We start from the raw sequence: 13,140 nt of genomic DNA on the forward strand, positions 1-13,140 counted from the left end.
AATCCCTGCTTTCATGGTGCTCCATCAGTGCACTGGATCTCTGCAGACCTTTGGACTGTAGCAATAGATTTTAATAAGAACCAAAAATGGAACAAGGAAGAAAATGAAATAAGAATGAAACACAGGAAGCCTGCACAGTAAATGGGCAGAAAGACATACGTTCCTGCAGCAGCTGCTGCCAATATTTTTCTCTGCTCCCCCCCCCCACAAGGTTGTATGGAGGGGGGGGGGGTGGCTGAGCACCATCCAGGCTTTCAGATGAGTCATTACTGCTCGGAACAATGAAGCATGAAAACCATTGCTCCTCTCAAATTATAATCCTTTGTGAGAGCAATGCTCCAAAGCTGCTCTTTTAATCTAGATTTCCTATCTCAGACTGAAAACCTTCAGTGAACCCTTCCTTTAGGTGGTTTTAAAAAATGACAGATCTCCTTGCTGTTTTTAAGACTAGTCAGGAAATCAGACATACTCTTCTCATTCTTTCATTGGTGAAATCAAATTCATACCACCAAGATAGGATATTTTCTTGGGGAACATAACACAAACATCTTATAACAAATGCCCAAGGTTATAAGACTAGTTCTTGATTGAAAGGCAAGCCTGCGAGCAGAACAAATGTCGTTTCCAACCCAAATTAAGACAATGTTTTTTTCTTTCCACTTTTTTCAGTCATGGTAGGTTAACTAATACAAAAGCCATTAAAACTAACACAAAATTGGTGAGAGGGGGGGAATGTACACAAGGCTGTGGTTCTTCTAGGAGAGCAGCATTCTTAATTTCTCATCAAAAAGGTTGTTTTTCCACATACATGCTAACATTCTCAATAGACAAGGACCATGTGTAAAAGGAGGGTAGGATAATAATGGCCTTGGCTTCACCAAAATTAGCCATAACTCAGTAACAAAAAATCTATTATCATGGGTATTATCTACTAAGGAAAACATGCATCAATAAGGAATATTAAAGAAAACAAACACAGAGAAGGATCCAAAGGATTGCACATGGTGTTCACCTAATGAATCACTGCTTTTCAATCACATCATAGCCTCTTGGATCTGGAAGGTCATGGAATCATCCACAGCAGCAGCATTCCATAACTGTACTAAATATTGAAGTTGGAAATAAAATTTGGCAACCACCTACTGATATATATGCTTTCCATGTATAACCTGCAGCCACAGTGACTAGGAGATATAAGCCCCTCTCCACAATGTCTGGGTAACTATTTTAAGTGGTACAATTTTAACCGGGAACACTGGCACACATAAAGGAGCAGAAATCGCTATTATAATGCATTTCAACAAGAAGGAAGGAAGGATTAAAAGGCAGGTTTTATGTGATAATGAACTGTCACTGAACAATTTCACAGATGACTAAAATAGAATAGCGTTTAGAAACTGTTTTATTTATATGGACAAATAAGGAGATAGTCACATTTTTGCTATTGCAATTATTAAAAATATATTTTAGACCTCACACCTTTCCCTCCTCCAAAATAACATATACACTGCACATATCACACTTCATATTAAGGGAGTGGCCTCTTCTACTGCCCTTGTTAAGAGTCCTGAAGCTAGCCCTCACACTTTTAATAAGAGCAAAACTGATATTGTCCAGATGATAACATGCTGGCGGCAAAAAGACTAGACACAGATGCCAATTTTCAAAGTAGCTGTAGGGTCAATAAGATAAAAAGGTGGCATGATCAAGCAGCTTTATGGTCACATTCTTTCTTTCCACATTGCTACTGGACAGAGTTATGTTTTTAGTGGGAAAGCCAAAAGCAGGGGAATCACAGCATATATTTATGACGTGTTCAGAATCACAGAATTGTAAGTTGGAAGGGACCCAAATGATTATCTAGTCCAACCCCCTGCAATGCAGGAATCCCACAGCTATCCCTGGGTAGGCTTGAACCACCAGCCTTCTGGTTAACAGCCAGCCACTCTGACCTACTGTGCTACCTGAGATGCCAGAAATTTCATGGTAGGGAGCTGGGACAATTGGAGCTACCCAGCTTCTCCTAGAGCAGGTGGTTTCTTTTTCTGATACTAGGCTAAGTCTGGTCCAGCTTCAGTCCATCACTCTCAATTTTTAATGTTGAGCCAAGGATTCCAACCTGATGACAAAAATGAACGCTTGCGGGTAATTATTAAGTGATCCCAAAAATGATCTCACTTACATTTTCCTATGAAAGCCATTAGTTTGCTCTTGATGCTAATGAAATATTTCTGTTTTTACAGACTGAATAACGATGGACAATTCATTTCATTTTGCATTAATATGCACTTACACACACAAACATGTGCATTTATATTGGTGTTTTCAGTAAGTATTTGAATGTATATTCTCTCTCAAACTACTATTTGAAGGTAGGTAGCCGTGTTGGTCTGCCATAGTCAAAACAATTTAAAAAATAAAAAAATTCCTTCCAGTAGCACCTTAGAGACCAACTATGTTTGTTCTTGGTATGAGCTTTCATGTGCATGCACACTGTGTATCTGAAGAAGTGTGCATGCACACGAAAGCTCATACCAATAACAAACTTAGTTGGTCTCTAAGGTGCTAATGGAAGGAATTTTTATATATATATATTTACTATTTGAAGGTGTATTTTTTTTCCGTTGCAGAGACTGATATACGTAGGTTTATGTACTCGGAACCGATTCGTGATCTTGCAATTGTTCTTGAGCATCTGAAGCCCTGACTGCTAAAATTAAGATTTCTGTGTCAATGTGCAATCATTTGAATATCACACTGTGTTTTTTTAATAACCAGTATGTGATCACAGCTGTTTAAAATAAAGTCTTGAAATAAGACAACGCTGCAGTTCAGATGTAAATGGAAATTTGCACATATGGATTTTGGGCAAAAGAGGATTCCAACTCTTGAGTCATATTCACAAGGTTCAGATCATGGGTTGTCTTTGTCAACACCTCATGTTCAGGCATTGCTCTGCCTATTTTACCAAAATAATCTAGCCCAAATATCCTTCATTGTTTATGTTGTCTTCAAGTATCATTACAGATGTGTCTTCCAATATGCAGGAACACACTTTCCTCATTTCTACAGTGATCGCAACAAGCCAGCGCCCATCCAAGCAGGACTTTCCATCTTCTGCTTCTCTCTCTCTTCCCCCCACCTCTCATTAAGCACTTTCTAGAAGGTATGGTTGCACCAATAGATGACATTTTGCTAACAAGTAATAAATTGTTTCTTTCTAGCAGCAACAGAGTCATCAGAATTTTTTTTTAATTAGGTCAATTAAACTTATCAATAGTCATCCCTCACCCTTGTCAAGGACACCTAGAAGCAGCAGCAAATCTATTTCCTCACTTCAGTTTTAAAGGGAACGAACTGAATGAGCAATTCTAAATGTATTAGGCAGTAACATCCACAGTTGGAAAGCATAATTACTAAGTGCCCTCACTCCTTACAGCTCAAGGTTATAACCAGGATTAACCACTGGGACTGCTGAATCTGCAGAATTGAATAGTAAAGCTTCCTAAATGAACACCAACCCCCAAGCCTCTGAAACCATAGTGGGGTAGCCTGGTTTGTTTTTGTTTTTTTGGTGTGTGTGTGTGTGTGTGTTAAGTTGGAAGTGAGTAATGACATATCTTAAAAAGCAGAGACATAGCCTTGCTGACAAAGGTCCATATAGTTTAAGCTATGGTTTTCCCAGTAGTGATGTATGGAAGTGAGAGCTGGACCATAAAGAAGGCTGATCACTGAAGAATTGATGATTTTGAATTATGGTGCTGGAGGAGACTCTTGAGAGTCCCATGGACTGCAAGAAGATCAAACTTATCCATCCTTAAAGAAATCAGGCCTGAGTGCTCACTGGAAGGACAGATCCTGAAGTTGAGGCTCCAATACTTTGGCCCCCTCATGAGAAGAGAAGACTCCCTGCTGTTGGGAAAGATTGAGGGCACAAGGAGAAAGGGACAACAGAGGATGAGATGGTTGGCCAGTGCAAGTGCAGTCATGGTTGAGCCACTCCTAAAATTTGTTGCCAGTGAACCATCTACATGGGCTTCTAATTTTTGAGAAAGGAAACTTCCACGATGTTGCAAAGACTCACTGTTTTCCTTGGTAAGGGCATGTCATGTTGGCATTTTCGAATGCAATTCAATCTCTACCGGCAAATTCAGGTTGCACAATTCAAGCTGAGTTGCGAGTTTTTGCAATAAGGAAAGTATAGTGGTACCTTGGTTTAAAAACAGCTTAGTTTATGAACAACTCGGATTAAGAACGCTGCAAACCCAGAAGTAGGTGTTTTGGTTTGTGAACTTTGCCTTGGAAGCAGAACATGTTCCACTTCCTGTTGAGTATGTTCCATTTGTAAATTGAGTCCCCTGCTGCTATGGGAAAGCATACCTTGGTTTAAGAACGGACTTCCGGAACGGATTAAGTTCGTAAACCAAGGTACCACTGTAATTGGGAAATGCAATGGAAAGTGTGGGGATAACACTCACTTTAACAAAACATGATCTAGGCTCTCTGTAAACAAATATGAATGAATGCTCAGTAAAAAGCCAACATCACCTAATATTCCTGTGAAGAAATCAGGATGACTACTCATTAAATAGGTTGTCTGGAAGTGAAGCAGAAGAGCATACCGGTAACAAAATAAGATGATCAAGCCAATGGACTACCAGATGCCTGTGGGAAGCCTGCAAGCTGGACATGAGTGCAACAGCACTCTGACCACCTGAAATACTGCCTTGACAAGTAAAGAGATCCCCTGTCAAATTAGGCAGAAGCAATCCCTGCAAGCTTCTGGGGGAAAAGGTGGGAGAAGCAGAGCTGTGCAGGTCCTCTAAAGTCTCTCTCTCTCTCTCTCTCTCTCTCTCTCTCTCTCTCACACACACACACACACACACGGAGAGAGAGACATATACACATACACATCTACTTTATGCCAGCATAGGAAGAGTGTGTGACGCTGTGGTCTAAACCACTGAGCCTCTTGGGCTTGCTGATCGGAAGGTTGGTGGTTCAAATCCGCACAAAGGGGTGAGCTCCTGTTGCTCTGTCCCAGCTTCTGCCAACCTAGCAGTTCGAGAGCACACCAGTGTGAGTAGATAAATAGGAACCGCTGCGGCAGGAAGGTACCGGTAAACGCCATTGCCATGTGCTCTAGCTTCCGTCATGGTGTCCCGTTGCACCACAAGCGGTTTAGTCATGCTGGCCACATGACCTGGAAAGCTGTCTGTGGACAATTGCCAGCTCCCTCAGCCTGAAGCGAGATGAGCACTACACCCCATAGTCGCCTATGACTGGAATTAACCGTCCAGGGATACAACTATGACTAATTCCAAACAATGCCTGACTTTCAGGCATATTGATTCTGACAACAAACACTGTATAACTGAAAAGCAAGAATGCTATTTAGCAAATGCACATCAGCTAATAAAAATACAATGAGTTACATTAGAATCAAACAAATAGTCCTTCTAGCCCAGCATTTCAAGCAACATTGCTACATCAGATCCTTGAAGTGCAAAGGCCTTAGGCTGAATTCAGGACTTTCTGCACAATGAAAAATATTTCCTGCAATTGTCTTTATTTAGCCGCTTAGTAGCACCAACATGTTTAGGTTGCAAATTATACATGTCACAAGAGATCAATTTTACTCTAGACTTATAACATGACGTCATCTAATCTAACTGATTCTAAATCAAGCTGCATAACTGCAAAATAGTATGTTGTTCTCATAGCAAGGCATTACAAGACTAGACATTTTAGAAAATGTGGCATTATTCACTTTATCTTATATTCATGGAGATCTTCCCATTTTAAACCTTTTTTCATGTAAAAACATGTAAAAGCTATTCAGTTCCAGTTAAATACAAAGTTGCGGGTTGAAGTCAAGCAGCTGGATCTCCTACAACCAGATTTCTTCCTCACCAGTCATCACATCTAAGGTCTTCTGACAAATCCATAGAAACACAACAGCTCCATTGTGGTCTTCATGCTAAGATTTTTGAAGATTAAGGTTTCAATCCTACAACCAGTTACCTAGGAGAAAACTTTAATTAATCCAATGGAACTTTGTTCTGAATACACATATTTGGATTTTTGCTGTAAGTTTCCTAGCACCGGTGCTTTAAAGGAGTGCTGAACTACTAACAATATGGTCCCATCATCTGCTTGTTTTAATTAACTGATGGCTAGCTGCATGCCATGATTAAAATTATGTCTACTGTTTTGCCATGCTCCAAACATATTTGTTCTGCAAGAGAAAGCAGCTTTTGTTTCCTATTGCATAATGAGTCATTATGTTGGCCTGTCATTGTTCTGACCCACCAACATTTATGCATTCAACTGGAAGACTTATCAGAGGGGCAGGATGCACAACACAAGGTTTCTGAGGGCCACTCTGCTCTTTCTCACAAAGTAAACCTGTGTGAAGCAAGACACTACTAAAAAGGCTTTTACCTCTTTACTGTCCCAAGGAGAGTCACAAGGAAGACTTTTAAATTCATTCAATATTAGGGAAGCAAGCAGTAGATGGTTTACCTGGCACTAAGATTTGCTACAGAGATGGCCAAATGGCCCAGACTGCCCTTGGAGCCACTCGGTCTGGTTTCTGAGTCGCCTTACCAAATATCTGTCACTCTGACAGAAGGTTTTCCTACAGCTTCATTTGTAGAAAAATAAAAACGCTACCTGCTGGCAACAAAAAGAGACACCTTTATTTTATTTGTCCATTTTGGATTTTATATATAATGCTCTGACTATATCTGAGTGCATGGCTTCCTAACTGCGAGGCCTTTACTCAATGCCAAAATTTGGCAAGCGATCTGCCTTCCATTCTACGCCATAGTTGTGGCACCTTCGAGGCTCTGTGCCCAGTGCAACCGAATCAGTCATGTTCCCCTAAATCTGCCTCTGATTTACTTCCTGATGGCGCAAACTTTATTGCAGAGTATGGCCACTTGTGGAGAGAGAAGTCTGTGCAGTAAGATACTCTTCCAGGCCCAAGAGTTTAATCTGAGGAATAGAATAGTCTCTCAGAATACCTAAACTGGCTTTTCAAAGTTGCCTTTAAAAAGGGAGAGGCAACTTTACTTAATGGAATCATTTTTTAATTGCTATCTCTGAACATTAAAGGCACTGCTGTAATGGGAAATGAAAAGGAACACATGAAAGATTGTCTTTCCTTCTAACTGGCCTCTCAAATGTCGAAATCTAATGCTAAACACTGCACCCAACTCAGCATGTAAATGTGAAAGAATTGGAAATGTCTTTTACCAAGTAAACATCTGGAGTGCCGTGACTATTAGAAGTCTTACAGTGCAATCCTATACAACATGTCTACTCAGAAGAAAGTCCCATAACATTCAATGTACAGTACTTACTCCCAGATAATGGTGTCTTGGATTGCAGCCTGAGTTAATATGCCCAGCAAAGCTAATTTACACATTTATTTCCAGAGGAAAAGGAGAACATGCAACATTTCCTCTTCCATTTCTGGGCAAATGGATTTGGATGGTTCATTCTGCTACAAACAATTCCTCACTGCAACCACATCGGTGATGAACAGAATGTTCTGGGTAGTCAACAATTTGCCCTTGTCTGCCTGCCTTTATTCAGAATGAGCTTGTTCTCAGACACTTTGTTTTTCTGTCTTTTCTTGGGAGCCTGTATTCAGCTTTGTTGAACCCTTCCATACAAAGAGTGCAAATCTGAAAACTAATCTCTGCCTGTGCAGCATTTTATTTTCATTGTTTACACTTATGAACATAAATAGTTGGAAATCAACTGGATTGTCTAGTATCCAAAGCTGCAGCTGCACTGCTCGATGCTCAAACATGGCCAGCTGAAATTAGGCATCTGGAATGCCTTCACAGTTCCAATTATTTAAATTCTGTCTGTAAGGGGTGTGTAGTGTTGGCATGACATTATTGTTTCTCTGGTGGCGTAAAGGATGGCTAGTATCGAATCCTCTTTTTACATTTCGCCACCTTGTAAATTGCATCACTTTCCTCTCAACAGGCCATTTACGATGGCGAAATTATCTACGTTTATAAAAGCATTAATCAGACTGCATGTGTGCACTTAAAGGTCCATTTTCACCATTTTCTCTGATGAAGTGGAATTACACTGCACCTTCAGGCTTTTAGTTCTGTGGAAACGAATTGAAACATGCATTGGGGAAGAGTGTTTTGATACATTACACCATTTCTAAACAGCCATCTGAAGGGTTGTGCCTTTTATACTGAGTAATTGGCACCACATTTGTGCCACAAGAATAGAAGCTCTGAAAATTATTGCTTGCTTGCTGCCAGTCATGTCGGAAATTGAATATAAACTATTGCATTTTGTAGCCTCGATACCGAGTGTTATTTGTGTTTTTAGGAAATGCTAATTTCACATTCAAAGATCAATCATCAATTCATCTAGCCACTATTTTTGGATACCATGTCCTCGCTACCCATCCCATTTCTCTAGCCCACTCTTTTGCTGGTAGCTATTTATTGTGACACTTTAACTCTTTCTGGGCACTGCAGGAGTGGGAAGGAGATTCCATTTCCTCTTAAGCCAACTCCAGTACAGCTCAGCAAATCATATCACACATGGCATTATGGAGGAAAGGGAAGGCAGTCAAGGCTACACCCCCTACCTTTCCTTTCCCTAAACACAGTGCTTTTCAGAAGAGCTCTCCTCCTGTTTTCTGCTATCCAGAATACATAGACAAAACCAACAACAATGCTTCAGGTTTGCCAGTACTCAATAGCTCTTTGATTCAGTGATTTCCATCAATGAGTCTGTCTTGCAGCAAAATAAAATAAAGATTTCTCTCTCCCTTCCTCACAGTTTAGTTGTATGCGATCAAGAGCTTTCCCTTTTGAATTCCCTAGCAGCGATGTTATCACAAAAGCATGATTATCCATTCAGAAATTGACCATCTTCTAAGGATTGGTGCTTATGCCTTTCAGTTCTCAGTAAGTGCTGTTTTTGCATTTTGTACCCCCCACCTTTCCAGTGGGTGGTGCATTATCTAAGCCACGTACATTTTAAACACACTTCTCTTTTCCATTAATACTGTCGGAAGTGGTGCTGTTGGCAGAATTCATACAGCCCCGTCTGTAATAAACATTTCCTGTCTACTGAGGCAGTCATACTGTATTGCCATGGGTTCCTACTTCAAGGGGGGGGGGAGAAAAACGCCCACCAACCTCTCCCACCCCCACCACACACTTCCCAGTCAAGTATCCCTGACAATACACAGCAGAGGTTTCAAACAAGGGAACTGAAATGAACCAGACAGGCAGCCTCCGCAAAGCACAGTGATTAAAACAAACAATTGTTTCACAGAAATGCATGGCTACTCAGAGACCATCTTCATGGAAATACAGAAGAGATGTGGAGCCATTTTTCACTAGTACCCAGAGAAAATGTCAGCATGCTGCTGCTCTGTGCTCTGTGCACTGTCAAACTGCATCCTACCTTGGCCAAAGGGGGGACCCAGATAGTCATCCCTTATGGAGAAAAAATTTAAAGAGCACATTACAAATCTGATTTACTGCTGTTCTCCTGTGGTGCTGTCTGTTGTGTGTTGCAGATTTTGGTGGGGCATGGAGCTGAATGCCAGCTACCACTAAACGCAAAGCTTCTGTATGCATTTCAGGTGGCAGGGATTAAAAACATCCAATATTACCCCAGGGCCAGCTATTTTCCCAATTTATCCCCCCCCCCAGTTTACTTCAGAATCAAGCCGAGCATAACCACACAATGGGAGGTTTGTATACATGGCTTTCACTAACATTAAAATAAATAAAAAAGCCCCAATGCATTCAGATGCAATGCTTTTTTGTTGTTGTTGTTCTTCCAAAAGGCAGAGGCAAAAGGCATGTTCAAGAACAAAAGGAAATCCACCATTCACCATGAAAGGAACACAAATGCTTTCAGGTCTGCTAGATATAGCTAGCTTTTATTTTACATGACAACAGTCACACTCAAGCGGATACAGAAGTCTGAAACACCAAATCCTGGCTCTTCCCCAGCACTAGCTTTTAAGCCATTGGGAACCAGAGTAAAAAAAATTTTTTAATGGTTTCTCTGCTTTTAATAGCAGCCAGAAAGTGACTCTAAAGGAACAAGCTGATTTTGGCATTGCTGAAGAAGGAAGCCTTCAAAAGTTAACCTCTTGACCGTTCATATAATGAACAAATAGTCAAAATAAAATTGCCCCTCATTTCCTAATCATGTTGCTGCCACCTCAAGAAACTCCAAAAAGTCCATTTTTCCTTTGTTGCTAAAGAGCCAATAATCAATGCATCTGTTCAGCCTTCCTGGAACTCTGGATTGTTAGTTCTTCTGCTTTTTTATTTTGCTTCCTACATAACAATTATCTGATACTTCCTGAGTGAAAAGGGGTTGGTTAGCAGAAGAAAAGCAGCACAGAGCTTCACAGCAAATACCGAACACCCTCGATATATCCAAGTGAGACTCAGGATCAAGTTTGGGTTGCACATCTGTTCAATTACAGGTAGCGCTACAAATTCCAATCTGGCAATGTGGGATTTAAATGCCCCACAACTGGAGCACCCCCGTCTCCAAACGGAAGCACTGGCTCCAGGCAAGAATACAGGAAAGGAAGGCAGGAGTGGAGAGAGAAATAAGAGCTGGAAAATCAGGCAGAGCCTTTCCCCTACCTTTCCATGGTCCTCATTTAGCCAGTCTGCCTTCTCCTGATAGTGAGGCCACCTGTACTGATCCAACCCATTTGTAAGGGAAGAAAATGATCTTCTTGAGAGGGAAGAAGCCTTCGGCTGTGCTTGAGAGTTTTCAGCGCGGGTGTCTAGAATTTTCCGCTAAAGCCAGACACAGCAACACAAAACTGCAGCTGAGCGCTTTTGTTTTCTCTCCTCTCTAAAGGCAAGCAGGCAGCAGCTCCGGAGTCTCTCCGTCTCTCCCCCCAACCCCCACTAACTCTGGCTCTCCTTCAGTCAGGGTCCTTTAAGCATCTGAGCAGCGACGACCTATCCTGTGCCCATCTCTCTACCTATTCCTCTTGGTTTCCCTCAGATAAAAGAGCACGATGAGGTGGCAGTCAGGTGACCCCTTCCTCTCTTAAAAGCAGAAGACACACCAATAGAAGCTTTTTTTTAAAAAAAAAAGGAGATAAAGGTAGCTCATTTACATTACAAAGCAAGAGGAAAAATATAGCTATAAGGGCTGGTAATTAGTGTTTTATCCCACTCTCCCTCACCTCCCTGAAAAATCAATGAAAGATAGTGTCACACGGGGGGGGGGGATATATAATTAAACTTTTCACTGTTAAGAGCCAGGCATGGACACAGAGGCGTAGTGTGAGCAGGGCGAGGGGGGGGGCATTGCCCTGGGTGCAGTTTTTGGGGGGCACATTTTGCTCCTAACACCACCCCTGACAGCCCCACGCTGCTTTGTGAGTCTGTTTTTTTTTCCAAATAAATTTTTATTATTTTCCAAATATATGCCAGCCTCACAAAGCAGCATGGAGCTGGCAGGGCACCAGGAGGACACAACAGGCATGCTGCACCCTTCAAATCAGACTGATTGGAAGGGCAAGTGCCTACTCTGTTGCATCCTCCTCACATTGCCCACCTCACCCCCAGTGTGCGCGCTCATGGTGCCACGAGGACACGCCCCACACTACACATGTATGTTATACATCGCTCTTGCATGGATGCAAGCATACCAAAACAAACAGACCCAGCTTTAATCATTAACAGACACCAACCCAAGTGTTTTCACTCAGGTAGACAAGGAGAGATCTATTAGAAATGACTACTTCAAGGCAGGCAGGGGGCTTCCTTCATACACTACTATTGGGTCGTGGTTACCACTTCTATTCAGGACATAAATACCACCTGCATACTGGAGTAATTGCATTTTTATTTGTCATACTCTGCCCCTCTCCCAAGTAGCTCAGGGTGGTGTTCATGGCTCCCTGCTTGCATCCTCACAACACCCTTGTGTGGCAGCTTAGGCTGTGAGGGCGTGACAAGGCCAAGAACACCCAGTAACTATTGCGGTTGAGGGCAGATTTGGACCTGGGCCTTCCTGCTCCCTAGTCCATCATGCCACCCTGGGAGCACTGGTGAGCTCAAAGTAACTATATGCAGAGGTGGCTGACAGGTACATTTCTGCAGGTATCGCTGTGCTGGCCTTGCTTTCCTCCAATGAGGCTCAGCTGGAGGCCGGTACTTCAACTGTGCTTCTGCACTGGGGGTGATCGAATGATTCAATCATTTCCAAGCAGAGATGCAGCAAAATAATATCCCCTCAGAGGAGCACGTTACCTCTGGTTCTGCAGGAGTTTATCCTCTGGGTTTCCCAATCCAGAAATATGCCTGGATCAGCACCTTCTGAAGAAACAGAAAAGCAGGGATCCTTTCAGGGTGGGGTGTGGGAAGAGTCTGAAACCTTTATGATAAAGCTTCTTTTTTTTTAGAGTGAGTTGTTTATTTCACACTGTGATAAGAGCAAGACCTTGTATGTCAGCAGACACCATTTTTAAAGCAATGCCAGATACATCTCACACCAATAAGGTCTGAATTTACTTAATCATCATCAGTAAGCTTCTTGATCTTGTACTTATGACGTTCAATTTCCTTCTGCAGGTGCTCTATTTCTTTCTTCCAATGTTGTATTTCATCTTCATGATGTTTTTTCAATTCTGCCAACTGTTCTCTCTCTTTCTCCCTGAGGTAGCACTCCTCCATGGCGGCTTCCCACTTCCCAAAGGCCCCGCCAGCCTCACGGACAGTCCTGCCTCCGCTGCCGCCCTTCCCAGCCCCTTTGCCCAGCTCGGCCAGCTGGTCAGCGCCAGAGGTCCAGGCCCGCTGTTGCTGAGGCAACACCAGGGCTCCTCGAAAACCACACCTCAGTACGGAACCCACCCCAGCCATCTCAAGTCTGCCAATGATAAAGCTTTTTTACAGTAAGAATAAAGTGCAGTACCAATTTGAATTCAGAAAAAGTACACCTCAAAACAAACAAAGATCATGGCCACTGGTCCCATCACCTCCTGGCAAATAGAAGGGGAAGAAATGGAGGCAGTGAGAGATTTTACATTCTTGGGCTCCATGATCTCTGCAGGTGGTGACAGCAGTCACGAAATTAGAAGACGCCTGCTTCTTGGGA

At 42.2% G+C, this 13,140-nt stretch overlaps 2 protein-coding genes across 19 annotated transcripts in view; both read right to left on the reverse strand.

The window, feature by feature from the left end:
* Window positions 1-13,140, reverse strand: part of MAGI2 (membrane associated guanylate kinase, WW and PDZ domain containing 2) — a 600,602-nt gene that overhangs the window by 376,929 nt on the left and 210,533 nt on the right. Inside the window, exon 1 of one of the 18 annotated variants that reach the window (XM_033162887.1) lies at window positions 10,668-10,900. The exons of the other annotated variants lie outside the window; for them this stretch is intronic. The gene's annotated coding sequence lies outside the window, so the exon portion shown is untranslated. Of the gene's footprint in view, window positions 1-10,667; window positions 10,901-13,140 lie in introns of those variants that run through there. 18 annotated transcript variants of the gene reach the window in all.
* On the reverse strand, window positions 12,447-12,911 carry LOC117054246 (ATPase inhibitor, mitochondrial-like). The gene has a single exon (XM_033162896.1). It carries the CDS (start codon window positions 12,903-12,905, stop codon window positions 12,558-12,560), a length of 348 nt encoding a protein of 115 aa, XP_033018787.1. The 5' UTR covers window positions 12,906-12,911; the 3' UTR covers window positions 12,447-12,557.

Source organism: Lacerta agilis, chromosome 10 (genome assembly GCF_009819535.1).
Source record: "Lacerta agilis isolate rLacAgi1 chromosome 10, rLacAgi1.pri, whole genome shotgun sequence".
Taxonomy (NCBI): domain Eukaryota; kingdom Metazoa; phylum Chordata; class Lepidosauria; order Squamata; family Lacertidae; genus Lacerta; species Lacerta agilis.

Coding starts and splice junctions, on each gene's coding strand:
- LOC117054246 (XM_033162896.1), bottom strand. CDS start 12,905: ATGGCTGGGGTGGGTTCCGTACTGAGGTGTGGTTTTCGAGGAGCCCTG.